Source organism: Numida meleagris, chromosome 3, assembly GCF_002078875.1.
Source record: "Numida meleagris isolate 19003 breed g44 Domestic line chromosome 3, NumMel1.0, whole genome shotgun sequence".
In the NCBI taxonomy this organism is placed as follows: domain Eukaryota; kingdom Metazoa; phylum Chordata; class Aves; order Galliformes; family Numididae; genus Numida; species Numida meleagris.
In genome coordinates this window covers 105381776-105407638 of record NC_034411.1, presented here as the reverse complement: position 1 = coordinate 105407638, position 25863 = coordinate 105381776, and the positions used below count along the sequence as shown (strand labels likewise).

The 25863-nt window shown below is 48.9% G+C and overlaps 1 protein-coding gene across 1 annotated transcript; it reads left to right on the top strand.

Moving 5' to 3' along the window:
- NRBP1 (nuclear receptor binding protein 1) lies at window positions 509–25517 on the top strand. Its single transcript, XM_021391848.1, has 18 exons — window positions 509–622; window positions 819–1043; window positions 10011–10133; window positions 10711–10812; window positions 10905–10994; window positions 11488–11528; window positions 12946–13040; window positions 21541–21624; window positions 21879–21937; window positions 22850–22948; window positions 23024–23156; window positions 23314–23416; window positions 23892–23942; window positions 24076–24211; window positions 24296–24349; window positions 24847–24910; window positions 24994–25049; window positions 25235–25517. The coding sequence occupies exons 2-18, from the start codon at window positions 834–836 to the stop codon at window positions 25331–25333; spliced, it is 1599 nt and encodes a 532-aa protein (XP_021247523.1). The 5' UTR covers window positions 509–622; window positions 819–833; the 3' UTR covers window positions 25334–25517.

Below are 25863 nucleotides of genomic sequence, written 5' to 3'. Positions count from 1 at the left end.
GTCGCCCAGCGCTTGGCAGCAGCGATCAGGCCCAGCCTTAGGGCCTCCTGCCGTGACGCTGCTCGGCTGCAGCAGCCCCTCAGAGGCGGTGCTTCGTTCGTACGCGCGCGGGGAAGGAAGAACGTGACACTCAGAACCAATGGCATTGTACTGTTAACGGGGAGCAGCCGGGCCAGCTGCAGGGAGCGAAGCATCACTTGAAACACCTGAGGCCCATTCGAGAACACTCTCCACAAATAAAACCAAACACAACCGACAACCCTTCAACACGGGGCTACTACGTGCCGCATTCACTTCCCCCCCCGCCCTATATACCCCAGGCCCCCGCTGCCGACCAATCACCGGATGCCGACAGCCCGCTCCCGGACTCTCATTGGTCGCTGTACTCCCCGCTCCCACCCCATCTCGCCTCACAGGTGCGCGGGCGCCCTCTATCGCGCCTCGTACCCCGAGCCCCGCCCACCGACCAATCCGCACAGGGTGAGGGTAAGTATCTGTGTTCTGATTGGCTGGCGAGCAGGCGGCCCCGCCCCTGACGGCGCGTTACGCAGCGCGGCGGTTGGCGGCGTCCGTCGGCGGAGCAGCTCCGCGCTCGGGGACCGGGAGGTGCCGGGCGAGCCCGGTAAGCGCGGTCTGCGCTCGCTGTTAGAGGCGTTGTCTGGCTCGGGCTGTGCTCAGCGGGGGTCGGGTGCCTCCTGTTGGTTTGGGGTGCGGCTTTAGCTGACGGAGCCGGCGGGTGCGGCCCGGTCCGGCCCCCTGGGCCTGCTTTGAGGGCCTGCTCTGAGCGAGGGCCGCCTGACGCCGCGTCCCTCCCGCAGGTGGTGCGACGCAGCATGTCGGAGGGCGAGGCCAAGCAGGCGCCGAGCGGCGGCTCCGACCCGAAGCCGGAGTCCGCCTCGTCGGGGCCGGGGATGACCTCGGTATCTGCACCCGTGACTTCCGCGGCGCCCCCGGAGGAGGAGGAAGAGGAAGAAGAGAGCGAGGACGAGTCCGAGATCCTCGAGGAGTCCCCGTGCGGCCGCTGGCAGAAGCGGCGTGAGGAGGTCAGTGCCGGCGTCCCGGGCTGGGCCTCTGCGGCGTGGTGGGGCGGGCACCGGGCGCTGCTCTCCCCGCAGCTGTCCCTGCTGGGGCCGGGGGCTGCCCGGGGGGCGGGAGCGGCATTTCCAGGCTTTCCAGGTCCGCCTGCTTTCCTCCGTGCGCGTCCGTAGCGCTGGAGGCCCTTCCGAGCGGTTGGGATCGAGGCCGGCTTTACTGCTGCGTTGAGGAAGGGCTGTTCCCAGCGTTTGTTCGCGCGTCTTGTTTCTCAGCTCGTCTGCTCAGGGAATTAACGAAGTGCGCTGATTGCGCAGTGCTTGGTGCACACAGGGAGCGTGAATGGAGTGGGACCTGCTGGGGAGGCACCCGGTCGTGCAGACTCATCAGCTTTTTGAGTTACACGTTTGGGTTTGCTTTGAAGCCTTCAATTAGGACAGAGCGTGGTTGGTTCGTGCAGACTTCTGGGCTTGTCTGATTTGCATTTGCTTCTCAGTGCGTGTATTGGGACCATCCTGTACGATGGCACAAGTAGATTAGATCTTACTCTTTCAGAGCTCTTTCCACTTCTCTCTGCGTTCTGCTTATTGTCTTGAGGGGCTGTCTCCAGAGATTGGGTTCTGCTTCGTGTTGCCTTAGTGAAACCGGCTGTGGTTGGGCAAGCTGTCTGGCTGAGGAAATCATACCTCCAGCACTGCAAGGCGGGTGCTGATGTCGCCTTACTCAGCCAACTCAAAACAAGCACGGAGATGTCTGCGTTAACAGATACATTCATAGAGCGATGCAAACTCCGGTGGTGGTGAAAGAGTCACTCGTTCTGATGTAAATTTGGAGGTCGAAATAAGGTCAAGGATTCCCTGCACCTCCTTTCCTTTACTTATGTGAAAGCCGTCCTGTTTTTGTTAATGTATGCCAATTCCTAGCAATATCTATTAAGAATGTGCCTCCAATGGTGCAGCTGTAAAATTTGGGTTGTAAGCCGAGACTTACGTGTAAGACTCTTATTCTGTCCTCTGGAATACGTTCCTTATGACAACCTGAAACTATTGTTAGAAGTACTTCTTTCTTTTTTCTTTTTTTTCCCCTATGATCAGTGCTGACTCAGTGCACCAGAGAGGCTTGGGAATGAATGAATCACAGAATCCCAGGAGGGTCTTGATTGGAAGGGACCTTAAACACCATCTCATTCCAACCCCTGCCATGGGCAGGAACACCTCGTGCCTGGGAATGAGGGTGACCGGTCGGTCTGACTGCAGGTCCCCTCTGTGTGTTGGATGACTGAGCCTTGTTTCAACTTGACAGATACTGAAGTGACAAAAGAATGATTGTTGGATCGCCACAAAAGGAACCGTTGGTTGATTTGTGGTAAAAATGAAGCCTCTAATCCTCAGCCCTTCAGTGTTGGGGTGGTACTGTTCTCTTGCAGAGATGCTGAGCACTTGTGTCTCTGTCTGATGCAGGCTGCAGTTGCATGGTAGATGTGGCTTAATTAGATCTAAGCTTGTATGACGCCTCCTCCCCCTGCTCGGACTGACGTGTACTGTGGAGTAGATGTTCCAGTGTGAAGTTCCAGAACAACACCTTTACTTTCTGAACGTCCCAGCATGCCCAAGCGCAGCGCTGTGCTGCAGCAGTGTCCCTGTGAGGGCTGCCAGTGGGACGGCGCAGCCAGTGCTGGTTATTCCAGTCTGCGTGCCCCTGCAGACAGCTCTTACTCACTGCCCCTGGGCAGAGGGGTTACTCCACGGGGAAGGAATGCTGCGGCCTCCCCTCCCGCCGTGATGCAATGCTGGTTCGTGATCCCAGCAGCGGCCTCTCTGGGTGCTGCCAGGAGCAGGGTAATGTGACAATATGGACAGAAGGCAGCTCGTGTGGCCAGAGAGAGCCTGTGCGCAACATGTGGGCTCCCGGAACCTTCACTTCTTAGCTTGAGGCGCGGATTTGGAGCGTTATAACCGCGTTTATTTCTTTACAGCACAGGGCTGGGCTTGGGGACGCGGGCAGGTCCCCATCCCTGTACGCTCCTGCAATGCGCGTGTGCCGCAGGAGCTGCCTCGAAGCGCCTCATGGGCTCGGGTGGACCAAAAGGCCTTCAGGGATGTCTCCGTTCGCTTGGTTTCCTACGGCGCTCTTCAAACTTCCTCGGGGCCGTTTCTCCCTTCGGAGAAGCTCTCTTCGGGCTCCTCCAACCCCTCGCGCGTGGAAGGAGCCCCTCCCGGCGGGCCGCGGCCTTCAGCGCCGGGAGCGGTCCTGGAGTGACAGCTTCTCTAGCCAATGGCTCGTAGAGTAGGAGCATTACATCATCTGCGGGAACTCCCATTGGTTGCGTTCTGCCCCGCCCCTTGCCCAGCCGCTTCCTGTTAGCGCTGTTCGCAGCTCCCATTGGCTGTGTGTGGCCCCGCCCCTTGCCCAGCCGCTTCCGGTTGGCGCTGCTCCGTGTCCCCGGGGCCTGCTCTGCGTCGGGCAGTGGGGGCGGCGCGGTCCCGGCGGAACGGGGCCTTGTACCCAAGCGGTCAGGCGGAAGTTGTTAGAATGCTGCCTGTTCTCCTCTGGAAGCCTTCCCAGATCTCCCGCTATTCATTCTGTCTTTGTTTTATGACAATGGTGAAATCACATGGCAGTTGAGCGAGCGAGGCTGTGCTGATGAATGGCCGTCTGTCCTGCAGACAGGGAGCTCCTGTAGCACAAAGTGTGCAATTACCACCAAAGCTCGGAGAAAACTTTTAAAATAAGACTTTCTCACACCACCACGAAATCCTACAGATGCTATTTTAATCAGACTGAGAATGCTCATCTTCCTCACTGAACACTTAATGAAGAATGGTGTGGTCCTGTTTTTATGCTCCTTCTGTGCTTCCCCTCCTGCAGAGAGCAGCATGGTTGCCTCTGGGCCTCCTTTCCTTCAGACTGACCCCACTCCTCCCAGCCCTGCTGCCAGCTCTGCCCTCCTGTGGGCACACTGTGGAACCTTAACAGATTTTTTTATGTTGTGGAGCTCAGAACTGCATGCAGTCGTAGAACAGCTTGGATTGGAAGGGACCTTATTGATCATCCAGTCCCAACCTCCTGCTGTAGGCTGGGTTCCCCCTCCAGCTCAGGCTGCCCAGGATCCCATCCAGCCTGACCTTGGGCGCCTCCAGGGATGGAAGGGTTAATGGAGTCGTCGGAGGGAGCGACAGAGGCTGATGGGTTCTCTAGGCCCTGGCTCTCCAAGCTTGTGCTTTTCTTGGTTCCTTTTATCTTTCTGACAAAAAACAAAAACAACAAAAAAAACCCACATTTTCTGCTGCCCCTGTGTTACGCTGCATTTTTCTTTCAGCTCACATAAATAATCTTTTTCAAGGCTGTCCAAATATCTTCAGAATTATCTGCTGTGTTTGAACTATGCCTCCTGGAATCAGGAACTTGTTACAGAGATGGCTGGTAGGAACATACAGGAGGTACATTTTTAGACTCCTGCTACTGGTAGTTGTTAAACCTGAAATGTTGGAGCTTGGACTCAGCACTGACCCCAAAAGCTACTCACACCAAGCAAGAAGTGTCGCAGATACAGCTGTAGGAGGACTTGTGCTCTGCTGCAGGAGAATTTTTTTTTTTTTTTGCTTGTCTATTTGTTGGCATTTTCAGCTTGGTATTAGTGTTGAGCTTGGTAAGTGCACACTGGGGGAGAGTCTTCTGAGACTTCTGAGATCCACAGCTTCTTCTCTGCCTTATCCCTGAGGGAGATCTGCTGTTTATAAGTGTGCAGACAGTGGTTGCTGTGTTGATTGATTCTTGCTTTCCTGTTTCTAGTATTTTCTGCAGTCAGGTAAGCTGGCTGAATAGTGCAATCCTTCCTAGCTTCCTTTGCTGTGGTGTGCAGATTAGGTGGGTTGAAGAAATTCCATGAGGATATCAGATCATGTGCAAAACTTAGGACCAATATTTGAGGCTGTATAGGTTGTTCCTGTGGGTAGATACGAGATTAGTGCTTGATTCTTGCTCGTCTTCATTGTATCTTGTTGCTGAAAGTTAATATAGGCAACAACAATGTCTTTACTATCATAGTGTTGTTGAGGTTGGAAAAGACCTGCGAAGTCATCTAGTCAACTCATCACTGTTGTGCTCACTGTACTGAATTTATTCATGTTGGACAGTGAGGTACCATCCTCAGAAAGGTGGCATTTCAGGTGCTCTGAGCTTTACCTTCTGCTACTGGAGAAAGGAATGGTAGCAGAGATCTTTAAAGCAAGCTGGTATGAGAAGGGCTGCCAGTTTTTTAGTATGGCTTTGGCAACGGATCCTTTTTCCAGCTGATAGCAAGGCATTCGTTTTTTTTCTGTGGTTCTACTTGACCATTGAGGGAACATGCATACTGTGCAGCCCTTTAACACTTCTGTTGGCCCATTTAAGGATGTCCTGGAAGGAGTGAACCTTTGAGTTATGCTTGAATGAGAAGAGGGGCACTGCAGAAAGTAGAGGGATCTGAGCCTTTGTCTCAGGCCTGTTGTCTACAGAGCCATTGTGTTCTTGCTTATTGACTGTAACTGACAGCTGGCAGCTTTCTGAGTGCCTCATCAGCCAGCAGCACCTCTCAGCCTTTATGCTGCCTCAGTGGGGGAGCAGGCACAGCCAGAGCAGCTGTCTGCTGCTTTTCCAGCTTTCCTGGTGGTTAGGAGTGTTAGTTGCACTCCAGCTGTCCATGACTAAGGCGTAGGGTTTGCTTAGTGTTCTTAAAAGAGCTGTTGGGGAGGAAAAAAAAAAAAGGCATTCCATGTAGCTTTTTGGCAGCACCAGAGCCTTGCAGTGTTCAGATCTTTGTGCTTGCACATGCATGTATAGAGAGAAAAGGGAGCACGCTTGCACGGGAAATAGTAATTCAAGAAAGAGGGTAGTGATAATAAGGCACAAGACATGCCTTGTGATTTGTCCTGACCCCTCTTTCTGGCTACGGTTCTGGCTTCCCTCAAATGTCTCATAAGTACTGCACCCAAATCTTCTTCCATCCCCAAATTGCCCATCCCGTGTTCCTTTACACAGCGTCTCCACTTGGTTTGCATAATATTTCTAAAGGTGTTTCTCCCACTGGATTGCTTAGGTGGATTTCGTGATGGGTGATGACTTCATTGCTCACCTTTCTGCCCACACGAGGCCTTGGGTTCAGTGTTGCACTCACCATTATTAGGTTGTCTGGGTTCCTCCCTCTCTTGTGGTTCTTCTGATCACTGATGGAGTTCTTGTTTTATACTTTAAATAGCCCTTGTCCATAGATTTGGAGTTTATACCCTCCAAATTTGAAGTTAATGGTTACAGTCCTGAATTCTGCTGCGGACAAGAATGTCCAAAAAATCTGTTGGTACAGAACTTTGATTTAAAAATATTGAGCAAAACTTCTCCCACGATTGAGCCCTAGGAAACGCCGCTAGTGACTGGCTGCCATCCAGAGGCAGCCCTGTTCCCTCAGTCCTTTCAGCCCTCCTGTTCAGCCAGTTCTTCACCCAGTGTACCTGTCCATCTCGCAGCTGGGTGGTTTGTGCAAATGAATACCTCCAGGACAGAGATCAAAAGCCTTGCTGAAATGGAGGGGAAACTACATCCATCATCTTCCCTTTGTCCACTAGGCAGGTGGTCTTAGCGTGAGAGGATTAATGAGACAGGAGTTTCTTCTTGTGGATCCACATTGGCAGTGCACAATGTTTGCATTATCCTTCATGTGTCTTTCAGTGGTGCTCAAGTACTAAAGTTAAACTAACAGGTCTGTAATTGCCAAGATTTTCTCCTCTGCCCTTCTTGTAAACTGGGGTGCTGTTGGCTAGTTTCCAGTCAATGGGTCCTCCCAGGACCTTTGGTAGATACCTGAGAGGAGTCCTGCTATAACACCTGCTACCTTCCCTCAGCACTCTCAGATAAATACTTTCAGGACCGATGGACTTATATAGAAATGCTCAACTGATAGAACTGGTTCCTTACAATTTGATGTCAACGATTGGAAAGTCGCTGCTCCCCATGTCGCGGTCCTCCAACTTGTTGCAGGACTGGGCAACCCAAGGCCTATCATTAATATTAAAGACTGAGGCAAAAGAGACATGAAATGCTTCTGCCTTTCCCTGTTCAGCCAAGCTGGTCTTACGCCGCTCATACTTGACTCAGGACACGGTGGGATTGCCTGCTCCTGTGCTTTTATAAGGTGATTCTCAAGAAGTAACCAGCTCTTGCTGACCTCTCAGCCCTCAGAGGCAGATTCACAGGGGACCCTCCTAACTCATTCCTCCAGCACTTTGATGTTTGCTCTCGTAAAATCAACGATAACAACTCTGCTGACCATTCTTCTTATTGCACCAAAATGTTTTAACTCTACCACTGTGGCCAAGACAGCTGCCTACTGTTGGCATCTCCCACGAGACCTCCTTGATTCACAAACACAGTGGGGAGGACACCTTTGCTTGCCTGTAGGGCAAGGAACCTGGGCTCTGGGTCACTTAGGATAGACAGCTGATTCAGTGTAGTTAAGAGAAAGTAGGGAGCACATCACACCTCCTGTGCCCAAAGGCAATTTGTTATTGCTTTCTTCTGATATCAGCCTAACTTAATTTTTTTTTTTTTTTTTTAAGATCTGATAGGACTTGAAGAATTTAAGAATGGACTTGATAAAAATAGCTGCTTATAGGAGCTCCTTTGAGGTAGAGAAGGTAGCTTTCTTCAAAACAAAATTAACCAAAAATCTGTGAGGTCTTACTAGCCATGATTTTTTTTTTTTTCTTTGACTAGTGAGATGAGTGGTCAGTGTTGTGAAGAAGTGGATGATATTAAAGAGCTGTTCGATGAGAGTTAACGTGAGATCTTCAAAATAATGCGTCATGGTTAAGAACACAGGATATTGTGTTTGAGTCAGTCTTGTTGTTTCACCAGCGTCATTCACAAGCACTTGTCTTTGGTTTGGGTCATTAAAAGAGCGCTGAAAATTGAACAAATTACAGTTTTCAGTTACTTGACAAATCTTGCAGGGAGGGAACTTCCATCCCCTTCATCCGATGTCAGTGCCCGCGCACTCCTTACCCTTCAGAGCAAGGCATGGAAGACACCATCTTGGACTTGCCCTTTTTATTTCTGCTTGCTTGGTTAAGTCTGTAGAGAAGTTGAGCTTCATATTCCTACAGCTACCTCTGTCTGCAACGTTCTTAACTGCCTCGTTGTTTCTAACTTGTTAAGCTTGCATTGACAATTACCCTCAGTGATGTCATATGGGTTTGGTGTCCTGAGTCATAGGCGATGCTCTAGAACGTTGCCTATGAGTCATAGAAATGATTTGCTTTAGATAAGGTGCCCGGAACAGAAGTTACAGTAAGTTCCGCTGGCTGCGTTACCGAGGCAGATCTTGAGTAGTTGTCACTACTTGAGGGCTTCAGTAATTAATCCAGTAGTCAGAAGCCCTCTGTAGGCAGCAAATATAATAAAAGATGAGAATATTGAGGAATGCATGGGCGTTTGGTGTTGGAGCCATGGCAGTATCTTGCTGCTGCAAGATTCTGTTGACTGAGGTCTTATTTAAACTTCCTGAAGTTGAATGCCCAAAGGCTTTAAGAACACATAGTACAAAAAAATATACTACTGTCATGCCTGAGAGTTTTCTCCTACTAAGTATTGAATTGATAAATGTATTATCCTTACAGTCTTCAATCTTTCAGCATTCACAGAATCATTAAAGGTGGAAAAGAGCTCCAAGATTGTCAAGTCCAACTGTGAATTCATCACCAGCGTGCCCACTAACTCATGCCCCATGACCCCAAGTTTTATTTGACAGTGAAACATAACAGGCCTGATGTATTTTGATGTCAGTATCAGTGCGTGTATACAGAGAAAGTCACTTTCTTATGATAAATACAATGGATTTTGTATTTATCTGAATGTAATGCCAGACCTTTCACTGCTCAGTTATGCAGTAAGCAAGATGTACGAGAGGAATGGGATCATTCATACTAAGCTGCTTCCCTTGTCATTGTTTTCAGCAGTTACTTTCTGTAGCTCAGGGTGTCTTTATGTAATTATGATCTACATTCATTCCTATCTGCATCAAGCCATTGCATCTAGTTTTATCACAGTCTATGGCTCAGCTTACGGAGCGATCTGTATCGCTCCAACTGCGCTGTTCTTGTGGTCATTTATTGCTCTTGGATGTCATCTGTAGCTTGAGAATGCTGAACGTCGTTAGGCCTCTTCTGATTCATAGAATCATAGAATCATAGAATTAGCTAGGTTGGAAAAGACCTACAAGATCACCTAGTCCATCTGCTTACCACCAACAACCCCACTAAACTATGTCTCCCAACGCTATATCTATCTGATTCCCTTGGAAGATCTCCAGAGAAACCAACCTATATTGATTGGCTGCAGAAATTGTCAAATTAGTGATGAAGGATGCAACGAGATGTTTATAGTACAACATCAACTTTAAGAGTTTGCTCAAAAGCAAGCTTAATACTTCAATGGACTCCTTTCTCCGCTCGCAATTCTTATGTGCACGTGTCCTGTTGGTGTGTTGGTGCTTCTGATCATGCATTGTATTAGGAGCTCAAGATCAGCTGTGGGAAGTGAGGAAGTTAGGTTGTGTAAAAGTGGCTGCCAGGAGGAATGGGTTTTTGAGGAAGCCTTTGTGTACTGTGAGGAGTTTCCAGCTTGTGGTTGCTGGTAGGATCCATAGTGAGGGAAAAGAAAGTGATGTGGTATTACTAGGAAAAGCTGTGAAATGGCCAGAACTTCAGGGAGGTAATTTGAGCCAAGTCTGGAATACAAACCAGATCTCTGTATTGACTGTTACCTCAAGGAGAGGGTCGGATCTGCAGGAAGTTAGGTAAGCCAGCTGATGATGAATTGCCAATTTAATTAAAATAATCAACAAAGTTCATAATACTTCAAATAAAGGATGCAGAACGATGATCTGGTCTGCTAACTTGTATGATCTAGTCTGCTAACTTGTCTGTGTCTCCATCCTTCCCATTCAGGTGAATCAGCGCAATGTACCGGGGATCGATAGTGCCTACCTGGCTATGGATACAGAGGAAGGTGTGGAAGTAGTTTGGAATGAGGTTCAGTTTTCTGAGCGGAAGAACTTTAAACTTCAGGAGGTACGTTGATGCATGTCCCAACAAGATACGGGCAACGCCACAGAATCACAGAATGGCTAAGGTGGGAAGGAATGGTGAAGGTTGGAGGTCATGTGGTCACACCCCACTGCTCAAGCAGGGATACCTACAGCAGATTGCCCAAGACCGTGTCCACGTGGCTTCTGAAGATCTCCAAGGAGGAGTCAACTGCCTCTCTTGTCAACCTGTTCAGTGCTCCATCACCTGTACAGCTGACATACGTTGCATCAGGCTGATGTGCTTTCCATCAGGGTGGAGTTTTAGACATTGGTTCATGTGGGTTGTTGGCTGCATCTGTAACTCCTCTGGTTTGTAGTGCTGTGCTGCTTCAATGTAGCAAATTGAGCTTAAGCCCGACCTCTGCAGAGAATGGAACTGAGAACTGTTGGTTTAGTCTTGGTGATCAAGTAAGGCAGTATAAGATGAAATCAGATGCAGTTTGTTCTTGGCATAGAAGCTTAAAGTGTATTGCGTTGTTTCTGGGGACCCAGACCCGAGAAGAAAGTCAGGTGTGGGCCAGCATCGTCTCTAATGTAACATGGCTTTGTCTTTTTTGCAGGAGAAAGTTAAAGCAGTGTTTGACAACTTAATTCAGTTGGAACATCTGAACATTGTAAAGTTTCACAAATACTGGGCTGACGTGAAGGAGAATAAAGCCAGAGTAAGTAAAACAAGCCATCTGTTGGGTTTTCTTGCTGTATATTCGGTAGGTAATTAGTGAAGAAGAGGGTAATATCTTATGCTGCCCCACAGGTAATCTTCATCACTGAGTATATGTCTTCAGGGAGCTTGAAACAGTTTCTGAAGAAGACAAAGAAAAACCACAAAACGATGAATGAAAAGGTAACTTGTTTTTTCCCTATGCGTATTTTCACTTAGTGCCTTCAGCTTCTGAAAGGCCTTTCAGCAAAGGTTCCTAATGAGAAGGAAGCCTAGTGATAACACATGGCTGAAATTCTTTTTTGTTACTGGAAGCTAGTTTAGTTGCAGGTATTCTGGATGTCTTTTCTATGCTGCTTGCTCTGTTTCCTTGCACTTCTGCAGCTTTGTGTGATTGGTGTGACAGCTTGTCCTATTTCCACGTGTGCATGCAGGAAAGAGGGAAGGGGTCTGTACAAAAGAGGAGTTGGGTGGGAAGGCATATGAGTGTGCAGAAACTAAACAGACTGTGAGGGTACTGATCCTTAAAGTTCTTACTTCCTACACACCTTTATTGGTTAGAAGCTATCACTGAAAGGAGGGTATAATCTTCCATGTGAATGGGCTCTGAATCACAGAAGTATGGATTAGTTCCTCTTCCCTGAATGACTTCTACCCTTCTTGCTCCTGTCTGTAGGCCTGGAAGCGATGGTGTACCCAGATCCTTTCTGCTCTCAGGTATGTGAGTTACTGATCTCAAGGTCTAGCCATCTGTTTAACTGTAGCATTTCTTGTGCTAGGATAGTAAAAGCTGTAAATATACGCGCGGTTAAATGTAAGTAAGCTTCACTGAATGGAGGCAGGAGAGCACTTTCAGTCAGCCAGCCTGATTCTTATCCCAGTCATAGTCTGCAGACGGTCAGCTGCACTTCCTACAGCAGAGGGGGATCAGAGACATCCCAGAGTCTGTGTGGTTCATAGTATCACAGAATGGCTTGGGTTGCAGTGGCCCTTAAAGCCAGTTCCAAGCCCTGCTGTGGGCAGGGTTGCTACCCACTAGATCAGGCTGCCCAGGGCCCCATCCAGCCTGGTCAGTTAAATAATACTAGAGCTTCTATGATAAAGAAAAGGGGGCAGAGTAGGTTTTGGATCCCAACAGTTGTGACTGATAGGATGGTGAGTTTGTGAGCTAGGCATCAGGGAGCTTTCCCAAGTATCCAGCTTCTTAACCTGTCTCTAACCATTGTCAAGAAGATGATGCAAAGAAGTCTTAAAGAAATTAAATTCTATATGAATGAAGTGTGGAAAAGTTTCTTAAACTTGGCATCCTGCAGCTCTACACCATGCGATGTATTTATAGTTACTGCAGTGTGATATTGTTAGGAGTATATATGAATCTGTACACATCTTGGTGATGCTGATCTGCAGCCACCCTGATGCAATCTGGTTGAATAGAATGTGGAGAAGGTTTGTTTTTGTCTTAAAGAATCTTCCCTACGTGAGCCAGATTTGGTGTGTGTCTAAAAACAGCCTTGAAGAAAATGATAACGCCGATGTCAGAGCAAAACTCCCCCTCCATAGAGAAAATTCTGTTGCCATGTAGCTAAGTATAGCTGCTAAGGAGTATCTGGTGTTTTAATAAACTTTTGGGAGCTGGCAGTCTTTATTTGTGCTGAGTGAAATATAAAATCAACCTCAACTGTACGTGGAGCCCCAGTACTGAAAAGTTCTATCTGTGCATGGTGGGAAACATGACTGATCATGTTTGTACAGCACTGGGCACAATTGTGATGCCCCGTGAAGAAGGACAGAATAAGACTTTGATCTTTTGGTATAAAACTTTAACCCTTTTAGCACTCGCCTACCAGTAATCAGGTGGATCATGCAGATTTGGTATCCTGGATTTTGTAAGAACTGTCCAGAAGAGGCTTTCTTTCCCTCCCCTCTGCCCCCAGTTTTGGAGGTTTTTATTCTATCCTAGCCTAAATGCTGATGCACCATCACAGAATTGTAGCTCCCTGCTATCCTAACTCCTTGGCATGTACCCTTTGTGGTCCTGTTTTCTTCTGGTGTATCTCGGGGAAGGGATGAGGGGAGGGATTCTTGCCTCAACCTGGGACTGTCTCCTGACCACTGTTCTATTCTGAATATCTAGCTACCTCCACTCCTGTGATCCTCCAATCATCCATGGCAACCTGACCTGTGACACCATCTTCATTCAGCACAACGGATTGATCAAAATTGGGTCAGGTAAGGTTTTTTGGAGGTGGCCCCTTGCCTATGAGGCAAACTGCTCCATCAGAACAGGGCATCTAATCCTTTCAAGTCCATCTGGCATGATAGGCATGTGTGTACACGTTCCTCCACCTCTGCATCATTTGGGCCAGGGATGGGCAGCAGAATTCACCCTTAGCTACTCCACCATTAGGCACAGGAAGGGCTGATGCTGAGTAGTTTTCCCTGTCAGCCCCCCCTTCAGTTTTCGATCTCAGGGACTGATCTTAGAAAAGATGTTCCAATGGATTCATCAGCTCTGCCATTTTTTTTCTTGTTAATACACGGAGCTTGCCTGCCAGTGTTGTGAAGTGTTGAGAGCTGTCTGGAGAGCTGTGTCCACTGAGAACTTCTTGTACCAACCAGTGTATCAAAGTTCAGGCTCTGGCTCCAGTAAGCCACTAGTCCTGGCATCCTCACCCAGCATCACTTGCTTTAGCTTGGACTTCAAGATGCTAGCTTGCATTGTGCCTGTTTGGCAAAGACATGCCCTGTTCAGGCATCTGCTTGTGCCAGAGTGCTTTATTTCAGACATAAGATGTGGTTTTGCTCGTGGTGCAGCGCATCCTTGCTTACTCATTTTTATTTTATTTTTTTCCATTTGTTGCTATTCTTGTGTCTCCAAAAATGCTTGCAGTTCAGATGCATTCTCTGGTACCTTGACATACCCTTCCAAGTGACAGCAATCTGTTGTCTGGCTGCTGCGAGTGTTCTTAACTCTGAGGAGTGGGCACTTGCCATCCTATAGGCTTTTGTCTGTGTGAATTCTTGGTTTGATGCAGGCAGCGTACAGGAAGGAATGTGGTGCTTTACCTGTCGTCTAAAAGTACTCTCTTCATAAACTGCAGACCTCTGTAGCTTTTTCTTTCCATCAGAGAGCTCTTACGTTGTCTCTTTGTTACAGAGTTGGGGTCTCTGTTCTCTGATGTGTACTTGCACCCAGGGAGGGTGGGCCAGGACAGGAAAAACACTCAGCTGTCTGCCTGTAAACTTGGTGACATCTCACTCTTCATGCAGACTGATCTCATCATGGGGTTCCCTTTATCATCTTTTTCTGAAGTTGTCTGGTTAGAAGGAGTTTCCAAGAGTTGTGCATATCTCATACCTGTCTGCTGGCAAAGACAGCTGGCTGGCTGGCATTAGATTCAGGCCTCCTAGGGGAAGTCTGCTGCAGGTTCTACTCAAGGAGCATGTAAGAGATTCTTCTCTTTCTGCTTGAGTTGGAAAACATTGTACAGCTAGAATCTTTTTGACTGGTAGCCAATGCTTTGTTCATAAAAGCAAACCACTTTAAATTGGTGTCTGGAGCTGAGGCTTTAGCAGAGGATAGTTGTGCAGATCACCAAGCATGCTGTTCTCAGGAGCACTCTGACTGTCAGCAGTGCCACTCAGAGGCTGTCTAGAAAGGTGGTTCTTCAAGAGCAGGTCACACACAGTTGCCTCAGCAACTGTGACATGGTGAAAGCCTCAGCGACACATTTGCCTACTTTCTCAATTTCTCAGAGCTTTAGTTCATGGTAGCACCATGGAAGAAACAGAGGCAATTGGACTGAGGTGCCTCTTTCAAGGAGCAGGGGGGTGTCTGTGTGCTGTAGTAGCTGTATCCTCAGCAAGACTCCTTGTTACTCCTGAGGAAGTAAAAATAGTGAATTCATTCACTACTGGACTAGTAGTAGTCTGGGTATAAGGAGAAAGTTTTCTATAATAAGGGTAGTGAAGCGCTGGCACAGGTTGCCCAGAGAGGTGGTGGATGTCCCTGCAGGCACCTAAGGTCAGGCTGGACGGGGCTCTGAGCACCTGGTGGAGCTGTGGGTGTCCCTGCTCAGTGCAGGGGACTTGGACCAGGTGGCCTTTGAAGGTCCTTTCCAACTCAAATGATTCTGTGATTTGCTACTTACCAGCAGGCAGATGCTCAGCCATTTGCAGGAAAGCAGGGCTTTGGCACACGGAACAGCTGCTGGGGAAGGCAAATGCCATAGCTCTGAGTGCCCCTGTGCTCACCTTCCTTGTCTCAGCTTTTATTGCTCAGCATGATGTCATACGGTGTGAAATGTCCCTTTGGTCAGCTGGGATCAGCTGTTCTCACCGTGCCCACCTCAGCTTCTGAGGTACCCCATCCCACTCACTGATGGGGAAGGAGAAAAGGCCTTGCCTCTATGTTAGTGCTTTTCAGTAACAGCTAAAACATTGGTGTGCTGTCAGTTCTGTTACGGCCTCAAATCCCAGGCATAGAACCCTGTCAGTTACTATGAAGAAAATCAACTCTGTCCCAGCCCCAGCTGGTATAACACCACAGCTGTAGACTGCCCTATTCATTCTGTGGGCAGAAGTGAAGTGGTTTATGTAGGAGATTCGATCCTTTCTTAAACTATGCATACTCCATAGGCTGGAGTTGAAGTTGCCAGCGTTGCAGGATGTATTCCAATTCCTGTAGTGCACACCAAGCTTCAAAAGTCAGAACTGTGTCATCAGATACTTGTGATTCTCAGTCACTGCTGACTGTGCAGTAACCAGGCAGGCTGTTTCCACCTTCAGACCATGGAGAGTGTTGCTGTGGGATCGCTGACAACATTAGGCCTGCCTTTATTGCTTCATGTAATTACTTCTCAGAGCTGGCTGGTAGCTGAAGAATTCCATGTGTATTTATAAGAAGTGGGGCAGTAATCCTCATGGATTTAAAGGGAACAGTGATTCAGTGCACAATGATCTGCTCTTCAGTGCTGTCTCTGTCCCCAGCACCATTCAGGACTATGCTCCTGAAAGCTCTCCTTCCCCCTGCTTTAAACAAGGGGAAATACTGCTGGTTGTGGGCAGAAATCTGGGGCAGGGCGGCTGCTAGGTGGATCCCACTAAATACTCATCCCTCTGCTAGGTGTTGAGGTACTAGAAGAGTGGTGGCAGCAAGTTGTTGCATTGCAAACGTGTGGTTCTCGTTCCTGTAGCACTTCTCTAGGTGCTGGAGCAGCCCTCCTGTCACTCCCTGCTGCTACATCAGATTGCAGAAGCATCTGTTACTGGTAGGACGCTGGGTGGTTCTGGATTAGCCTTTTTTCTTTTTTTTTCCAGAGCCATCTGTATCTTGTAAAGAGAAAAAAAGATTGATCTTAGGAGTAAGGCACGTTGAGTTTTGGAGATAAGGCTGAAATCTTTACGTGCTGGGAGTCATCTGTGGAATAAAGAGAGTTGGAGAGAGAGGATGTCTCATCCTGCTTAATGCAAAAGCCATTGATGGTCCGTTTGTTTACAGGCTTCTTTCTTTCAGCAGCCTGAAGTGCAAGGTCAGCAGAGTAAGGGGAAAGCCTCAAGTGAGCAGTGTGTCTTTGAGAGCTTGTGGTGGGGATGGGGAAGACCTTGCCCTGGTGTTGTGGAGCCAGGAGTGCTTTCTGGAGACGAAAATCCTCCTTGTGAGACATGTTGCTTTCTCTGCCCTCTCCCATGGGATCCATGTGAAGGACCGTAGTGCATCTGTGCAAACCTTTACTGCCCAGCCACTGGACCTGTGAAGGGAGCACGTTGCAGGGTGCCTCACTGCAACAGGCCAGAAGCATTGAGAGCCAGGGAACAGCCAACCACGTGTTTGGGCAAGATGCCTGATGCTGCTTTTTGCTCGTGTTCATGGTGCTGAGCCACGTTTCTTATCACTGGGAGTATAAGAACCAGTAACAGGTGAACAGGGACAGGAGAGAGCTTCTTTGCCTTCGCTGTGATTTCCTACTTGACAGAAGCATCTTGCCTCCCTTGCCCAGCCTGATCCTCAATTACAAACACCAACATTTACGCTTATTTTCAAAAGGTGGCTGGAGGCCAGGCCAGATTCTCGGTCCTGTCTGTGTTGTGCGATGACTCTGACCCAGCTGTCTGTATCAATGTGAAGTGCTTGCTGTTTCATCAACTCATTGACTTCTATCTTGTTTTACTTCCCCGCTCACGGGCTGCTCTGTTGCCAACAGTCTTTCATAGGATATTTGCTAATGGTGAGCCAACTTCTCCGCTCCTGTGATGTGACTGCCACTCTATCTGTAACGTACATGACTTGTGTGTGTGTGTATATATATATTTATATATATGTGTGTATATATGTATATATATATATTTGTACGACACGTGCGCGCACACACGTTACACTTGATTTATACGGTGTTCCCTTGCTATAAGGCTGACGTGTCAAACTGTTTGGCTTCGATGCCTCCTACTTTGAGACCGTGTGTTCTGCGCTGGGATGGAAACGGTTCCTCTCACCCAGAGCCTTACAGAGAGGGAGCACTGCCCTTTGTGAAGTCTCCTGGTTGTTAGTTCTCTTCCTCTCCTTGTTCTTAGCTGCTAGTCGATGGACCCTAGTGCATGCTGGCTCCTGCATGTCAAGCCAACGGGATGCATTCTTCTGAGCTGAACTTGCCACCAACGTTAGGCTGTTTCCTGCTACTGCTCTGCTAGACTTGGCTGAGCACCCAACCTGGACTAGCCTTTGCTTTGTGCTTGGATATCCAACCGCTTGCTTGTAGTTTCAACTCCGTAGCTGCTTTGTTTTTAAGACGAATGTTTCAGGGAGATGCCTGCTCCTAGTGGCCAGAGATCTGCCACCCAAACGAGTCCCTGGTTGTGACATGAGGTTCCCTGTTGCTTTCCCCAGAGAGAGCTCTGTTTCTTGGAGAAACCTGGGCGTATGAGGAGGGTGTTGGGCGGTAGAGGCCAGAAAAGGATTTGAGTGCAGAATTTTATAACCCCATTAAATAGATATCTGTACTTAAATTCAAAGTAAGCATTATTTTTGCCATCGGGGTCGTTCTCAGTAGTTAGGACTCGTTTCTGCTGAATGGTTGGGAGCCTATCAACCACCAGTCAGCAGTGGTGCGAAGGGAAGGCCTGCCAAATAGGCTTTTATATTTTATAGTCGCTCAGGTCTCTGACCCATTTTAGTATGGGTACAGCAGTTGCACGTAGCTTCATTTTGGAGCCCTTTGAAGGCACGTGGAAAATAGTATTTTAGAAAGGTCCACGCACTTCTTCAGTTAAAGTGCTAATAAGCTTTTAAGTACCTGCTTCAGAGCCCGGGTCAAGTATTCATCTTTCAGACCTTCCTTATCAGCTGCTGTGCCTATGTTCTGCGTTTCCTATTCTGCCAACACCCACTTTCTACCTCCATGAACTAGATGTAGTCAGGCATGACCGTTTCAAACCCTGAGTGCTTTTTACTCAAGAGGTGGGTGGTATTTTCTGTTTAACTGTGCTGTGTGCAGGAAATCTGCCATGGCACGATCATTTTTCCCTTACTGTTGTTCATTTGTGTGACCTCACATCTACGTGAGCCAGCGATGGCACTCTTGCAGTAAGGAAGGCCAAGGGTATCCTGGGCTGTTTGAAGAGGACTGCTACCAGCAGGTCACGGGATGCCATTGTTCCCATCTGCTCTGGGTTGTGCCCTCCCTAATAAAATTGCATTTGTCACCTTAGCGTAGCAGGGAAGTGAAAGGTGAAGTGCAGCTTTGTGCAGCCTGGTGCCTTTTGGCTGCAGTGAAGGAGAAGGTAACGTGTTCCGATTCCCATCCTGGCCCTCTTGCCATCCCTTTATAGTTGCAAGCAGGTGCTCTTGTGTTCAGTTGAAGACTTAGAGTCCCCGTGATGCTGATGCAGCGTGACAAAGGTAAGGTCGTATCCTCTGTCACTAGGCTGCTTAGCAAGCCTGTGCCTGATCTGAAGGGTTGGTTGTTGGCCCTTCTGGATAACATCTTGTTTTCCTTTGCTTTCTAAGCCTGCTGAAATCTGGAGTGCCGTGTACTCGAGCACTTCACTAGAGTAGTGGAATAACATTCCTGCTTCAGAGGACACTTAGACATGTGCAGCTGACAGCTGTGTGGTTCAGTTCCTCCTCCAACCCCTGTATTTTTTTAAAGGGAAAGGAAGGGCAGCTGAGCAGATTCTTTCCTAGATGCAAGAAGGAAGTGGCGAATGCAGGAAAAGTGGGTGTGAACTAGATCTGTGGCCAGAAGAAAATGTCCTCTGCTTAAAAAGGCAGGTCACTGTGAGACTGGGTGTCTGCTACAGCTTGACATGGGTGACAGCTGGGCAGTAATACCACCAAGTGAGTTCTTGGCTGGCACTGCTAATGGCTGGCTTTCTGATGGGCTGTCTGCAAAGAGGGTGAGCTCTTTGCACTAGCTTATCCTTGAGGGTCTGAGAAGTCCAGCAAGCTCTGTGTGTCCCTGCAGTAATGCGTATTATTCCATTTTTCTTGTCAGATTGATCTCAGCTTGCCAAAGACAAGTTGCTTGTTCTACTTTCTACTGCGCTTGATGTCTCCTCTCATCACCAGCTCTTCATGGACGCCGTATCTGGCTGAATCCTTCTCTAAAATCAATTTTCTGCTTCAGCGATTCCCTGCCACACCGATCAGTTGTGTGTGGTGCTGTGTCTCACAGTCTGTCCTTTGCTGCCTTCCCCTTCTTTGTGGCTGAGAAAGGCATGCTCGGTGTCGTGATCTGGCTTTCGTTTTTGACCTTCATTGTTTGGCTCCCTTATTGTGATTTTTCCCTAGCCATCACGCATCTGATTCTTCACTTAATTAAGTCATCACTGTATATGGCAGTAGATGGCAGGTAGAAATGATGTGGAAATCATTCAGAGGTGCTTGTGTCAGAGGTATCTTAAAGTCCGTATTCTTATCTTCTGTGGCTTTTATATAGGTGAAGCTCTTCTCAAGCCTACCTCCATGCTGAGTTGCTTATAAACCAAGGTGCTGGATGTGCAATAATGACTAGACTAACTGAAACCCAGAGCTTGTTGCCCCAGCTTCTAAAATACTGTCACAAGCTGTATTAACAGACAGCCACTACCTTTTGTTCCCCAAACTTTACTGTATTGAGCTGTGGAACCATGGTTCCTAGCAATACTTGTATTGTGGTGCTAAGCACATGGTTTAGTGGTGGGCTTGTAGTGTTCAGTGGATGGTTGGGCTTGAGGATCTTGGTCTCTTCCAGCTTGAGTGATTATTGATACAGGTTGGGCTAGGATGCCATAGAGATTTGCTTTTCTCATATGAGAGCACCCACATTATGTCACTGGCTAAGTTTTCTGTTGTTAATGCCTTTTTTTGGTGATCAATCCCTGCCTCTTCCTCTTACGTATGGCCTAGGAGCAAGGGGTGGGATGGCTGGATAGTGAACCGGCCCTTTCCAACCACGCAAGACAAATGGGAAAATGAAGCTAATCTGAAGATGGTTTGGAAAACTGCTTTATGCTTGGCTGATGCTGCTCCACTTTTGGCAGGGAAGCGTTGCTTGGGGTAGTAATGCACCAAATTTCCTGTCTGAGGACGTAGGTCCAGTGCTTGATGGAAGGGAACTGGGATTGCTGAGGTTTAGGCTGTGTATTAGGACTCAGTGGGTCTGGCTGATGGTTGGGCTTGGCTGGAGACAACCCTTGAGGTCACCTAAATGATTCTGTGTGCTGAGTTCCTGCATCACTGTCACAGAATCGTTGGGGTTGGAGGGGATCTCTGGGGATCAAGTCCAACCCCCTGCTGGAACAGGTTCCTCACAGTAGGTTGTGTGAGAACTGAGATGAATTGAGAGCTCTTCTATACTGAGAGCACGTTAGGGGCCACTGAGATGCTGTGACTTGGTTACAGCCTGAGCCTCAGGGGAATCCCAGAATCTCACTGGCATTGGGCAGTCTGACTTGGTGGAAAACTTCCTTCTTCACTCCAGGCTTTCACAGCACTCAGCTGGCTGTGCCTCTACACCAATGTGGTGTTTCTGACTGCAATTAGAGGACTGGGCTAATTGCAGGGGCAGGTAGTTCAGTAGTATAACATACAGAAGCCCAGAGCTCATCATTTGGGAATTCCCAAATGAAGAAGAGGCTCTTCTGGGTTCCACAGCCCTGGCCAGAGCTCATCTAGAGTAGCCAGTGTTGCTATGAAAATGCAAAGCAGGTCTTAAAAGGAAGACCAAGAATTTAGCTCACTTTTCTTAATGTCGTGAAGCTGAGGGGACCTGTTGGTATCTGTAAAGCAGGGTAAGCCATAAACAAGAATGAGGGTCCATTCTTGTGTTCTGCTTGCCTTTCTCGTGGCTGGGAGTTAATCCCTCCCTTCACCTCTGAGTGCTTTGTACTCGAGGCCATGTGAGGGCTGGCTGCTGGAGACCGGTGCTGTCAGGGTGGTCAGGTCTCATCCAGCAGCTCTGCATTACTTTCCTCTCGAGGAACCTTGGCACTGCTGTCCTGCTGACACATGGAAAGCTCAGCTAGGAAAAGTTGCCTTGGAAACCTGTTCTTTTCCTGGAGCCCTGAGGTAGTGACTGTAACTGCAGTGACCCTCCTGTTCATGGGGCTTCTCTTGCAGCTGGGTGACAAATGCTAGGAGTCTGATTTAAGTGAGGTACTTTCAGGGCTTGCACTTCAGCAGGGCATTCCTTAGGACTTACCTGGGGATGGGCTAAGATTTCCTGTATCCTAAGCATTCGTTGCTTTCTTCCAGTGGCACCAGACACAATAAACAACCACGTGAAGACGTGTCGGGAGGAGCAGAAGAACCTGCATTTCTTTGCCCCGGAATACGGAGGTACGGTGTGGCCTTGGTTGTCCTGTCTCCCTAAGGCTCCCAGGCTGTTGTGCATCTTGTTTTCATCTGCAGTCTCACGAGAGATGTCCCATTATCAGTTTCTGTGTTATTTACCTGTTTAATTGCTCCAACTCCTTTGCCTTCTGATCGCACAGGAGGGAGAGAAGGCTGCAGGCTGTCATAGCCTGGTACAAGGGTTGTCCTGCAGCTGGGTGCAGGGAGAGACTGATAACAGCATTGTTTCTGTGTTACAGAAGTTGCCAATGTTACCACTGCTGTGGATATTTATTCCTTTGGGATGTGTGCCCTGGAGGTGAGTGGGGAATGCTTTGATGATGGGACAGAGAGAATAAATTCAAGTAGGAAGGACGTGGCTGTATGGAGTTGCTGTGGTTATGAGTGTGTTAGTTTAGTAACGGGTGCTTTTTATTCTCTGAACCAAATGCACTTTGCCTTGTTCTTCCTCTAATATCTTGAGGAGAGCAACACCCCATAATTGGCCCCAGCCTGTCCCCACCTGATGCAGGTTCTGATTGCTGTCAAGCGTGAGTCTGACGTCTCTGTTCTTAGCAGCTTGGTGGTTCACAGAATCGTAGAATCCTCTGGCCTTGCTGTCAGTAGGCCCTAAAAATGGGAGTCAGGATGAGTTACCCAGGGAGAACTGTCAGAGCCAATGCACAAACCTATGCTGCACATCCCATTAGTGAAGCAGGAAGAGAACTGTGAAAACAGATGACTTTTAGGAAGGTGAACTTGAGCTGGATCTTCAGACGTTCTCTGGAATCTTCTGCCAGCTTTTCCTGACTGGGAACTTGTGGATGTGTTGGCTGGAGTGAGTTCTGGGTGGCATTGTGTGCTTGCTTTTCTGCTTGTAAAACAGAGCTATTGATGCAACCAGGAGGGCACTGCCAGGTTCTGGCAGCGATCCACTTACTGCTTCATTAGAGGATGAGAATTGTCAAGCAGAACTACAGGCCAATGGACCATGAAATTCAAAATAGAGAGACTGACTGTCTAAGGAGGTGCTGGCATAGTTTTAAGGACTTCTTGGCAATCTGTCAAGCTGCTAGAACCAAGCTATCATAATGAAGCAGTTATTCTCTCTGCCTCCCCAAACCGTGACCTTAAACAACACCAACCAACTTGGTTGTTACGATCTCATACTTGCCAGCAGTGGTCTTAATCACTTCTTAGCGAAGTCCAACGTGCTGCTTTGTGCTTGCAGATGGCAGTGCTGGAAATACAGGGCAATGGAGAGTCATCTTACGTGCCCCAGGAGGCCATTAACAGTGCCATCCAGCTGCTGGAGGACCCCTTGCAGAGGGTGAGTGCGGTGGGCTCAGCGCCCACGTGGACCTGTGGGCCTCGCGTGTGGTCTCATGCCGCCTTTGTCTTGTAGGAGTTCATTCAGAAGTGTCTAGAACAGGACCCAGGCAAACGTCCTACTGCCCGGGAGCTCCTTTTTCACCAGGCATTGTTCGAGGTGCCGTCGCTAAAGCTGCTCGCTGCTCACTGCATCGTTGGGCATCAGCGTGAGTACGGAGTCCCGGGGTGCCACGTTGTGTTCTGCAAAGCTTTGCTGAGCTATCACTGCAACTCCCTGGGTCTTTTCTTGCTGCTCTTAGCGTGAAAAAGAAATGCAGTTGTTCAGGTCTCTCTCTCTTTTTTTTTTTTTTTTAATATATATAGATATGATTCCTGAAAACGCTTTAGAAGAAATGACCAAAAACCTCGACATGAGTGCAGTGTTGGCAGAGATCAACCACGTGGATAGGGAAGGAGTCAAAATGATGTGAGTACCCCTCGGGGTGCTCAGAGGGCTCTGGGCACTGGGGGAAGCTGGAGGATCTCTTGCTGCTGTCTGCTCAGAGGGAGAAGAACTTGCACAAACAGATTCCGCGCAGCTGGGATGCGCCTTGCACCCCAGGCTGAGGGGAGGGAAATGGGCACACTGTAGCTGCAGCAATCCTTAGTAAAATCTGGCCAGAACAATTTGGGGAAGCAACTTCCAAATAATTGTTAGCGCTGGATGGCTCCCAAAAGGGAAGTGCTGCCTGTTTCTGCCATCATTAAAATGTTGCCTTGCCCTTAGCTTCTGTGGGTTGTTGCTTCTGGTGTAGGAAGAGCAGAGTACGTCTCGCTTTGTACTTACCCTGCCTGCTTACGTGGCTGTAATCTAGGAGAGGGGGATTGAAAACTGCATCCAAAGAGACTTGAGTGGATGGTTCTGTTAATGACTTCTCACTGCAATACTTCTTTCCCTCCAGCTTCTCCCAGTCTCCAGCACTGGAGCTGGACAAGTTCCTGGAGGACGTAAGGTAAGAGAGTTCGTTTGTTGGTGTCTTTATTTGGTGTGTGTGGTTTTTTTTAAGTACAACTTTAGCTGTGTGTGAGACTGGAGCGATTTTTTTTAGGAGAGGCAGAACGTCAGATCCCGATTCTTTGTTGTAGGAATGGTATCTACCCACTCACAGCTTTTGGAATGCCGCGACCCCAGCAGCCCCAGCAGGTGGTGGTGAAGTCTCCCATTGCTCCACCATCAGTGAAAACCCCAACTCCGGAGCCAGCGGAGGTGGAAACCCGCAAGGTGAGACAGGGCACCTCCATTCCTCTCCATGCGGCTGCTCTCCGAGCAGCAGTGGGTCACGGGCTGTCTCTGCTTCTCTTTCAGGTGGTGCTGATGCAGTGCAACATTGAGTCAGTAGAGGAGGGGGTGAAGCACCATGTACGGCCCCACCTTCTGGCTGAGTGTGCTCTGTGTGTGTGTGTGTGGGATGGGGGGGGGATGCTGAGCACGTGGCACTGCCGTGTTGATGCGCTGCTGGGGCCTGGCGTGGCCTGCTGCTGCCAGAGCTGCAGCCCTTGGGGCACAAAGCCCCAGCTTGGGTTGGAAGGGTCCTTTAAAGGTCACCTAGTCCTGCAGTGATCAGGGACATCTACAGGCCATGCCTATGGATGATGGCCTGCCACTTAGCTAACATTTAAGGCTTGTCCTCCAGATACAGCCCTAGGGCACTCTTTCCACGTGGTTGTGCTGCTGGCAAGGGTTGGGAATGGATCTGGATGTGTTATTTCCTCTTAGACTCCAGTGGAACTCTGCGGGGGCAGGGGAGAGGGTGATTCCTGTCCCAGTGGGGGAATGTTCCTGGTGTGCTGGCTGCTGCCTGTGGTGTGGCAGCCTGTAAAACTGCACGCTCTGATGAGAACTTCTCTGCTCTGCAGTTAACACTGCTGCTGAAACTGGAAGACAAGTTGAATCGACACTTGAGTTGTGACCTGCAGCCCAGTAAGTGCCTCTCCTCCTGTTCTCTGCACTGGAGTCAGCAGTGCAGCCTGCACCTGGGATTTACATGCTTCCCTGTGTTGCAGATGATAATATCCAGGAACTGGCAGCTGAATTGGTCCAGCTTGGATTCATCAGTGAGGTGAGCAGCCTTGAGCCCCAAGCAGGGGTGTAGCTCTGCATTCCTTTCTCAATCTTAATGATCCTTGTCTACCTGGGGAGGTAGAAGCAGCACGTGTACCCGGCCCCGTACCCTGGCAGGTTTTAAGCAAGCTCTTGGCTTCGCACAGCCTGGGCCCACCCCTCACTGTGGCTTGTTCCCCCCAGGCTGACCAGAGCAGACTTACCTGTTTACTTGAAGAGGCGTTCAGCAAGTTCTACTACACCCGGAACGGAGCTCTGACGGCAGTGACGGTGTCATCGTAGCATCCCTTGGCTCCAGGGCGGCCGGTGCAGCTTTGTTGCCTGTGACCCCTTCTGTGTCTGTCCATCACCGTAGGGCATCAGCAAGCCCCCAGCTGCAGTGCTTGGAAGCTCATCCTGCATGTGCTGTGGCTGGGCCCAGCAACAATCCTCCCTGCCCGCCTATTAAAGGGGACTTTGCGCATCAGTATTATTTCCAGCCCTGTTTTTGTTGGGATTTTGCCAGGTGGTGCTGGGGAGCCAGGTCCTGGCTTGGGGTTGTTCTGTAGCCCCGTTCATGTGCATGGAATTTGTTCTGTTTGAATTGTACAAAGTGTCTTTTTGCACAGCACAGAAATGGTTTTTTTTTTTCGTTTTCTTTTTTTTTTTTTAATTTAAAGGTAAGCAGAGGGGAGCCCTTAAGCCCTGTTCCCTCTCTGTACCCCCCCCCCCCACTCTGCAACCGCCTGTGGCAGCAGTCACACGAGCCTCGTCCCCGGGCAGAGGGAGCCAGCACCAGCCTGGCCCTTCTCCTCTTTGCTCTCCTTCGGCTG

Excerpts from the sequence above, each read along its gene's own strand:
- NRBP1 (XM_021391848.1), top strand. The coding sequence starts at position 834 with ATGTCGGAGGGCGAGGCCAAGCAGGCGCCGAGCGGCGGCTCCGACCCG. Across the intron at positions 1,044-10,010 it reads GGCAGAAGCGGCGTGAGGAG|GTGAATCAGCGCAATGTACC; the intron begins GTCAGTGCCGGC and ends CTTCCCATTCAG. Across the intron at positions 23,157-23,313 it reads CTGCATCGTTGGGCATCAGC|ATATGATTCCTGAAAACGCT; the intron begins GTGAGTACGGAG and ends TAATATATATAG.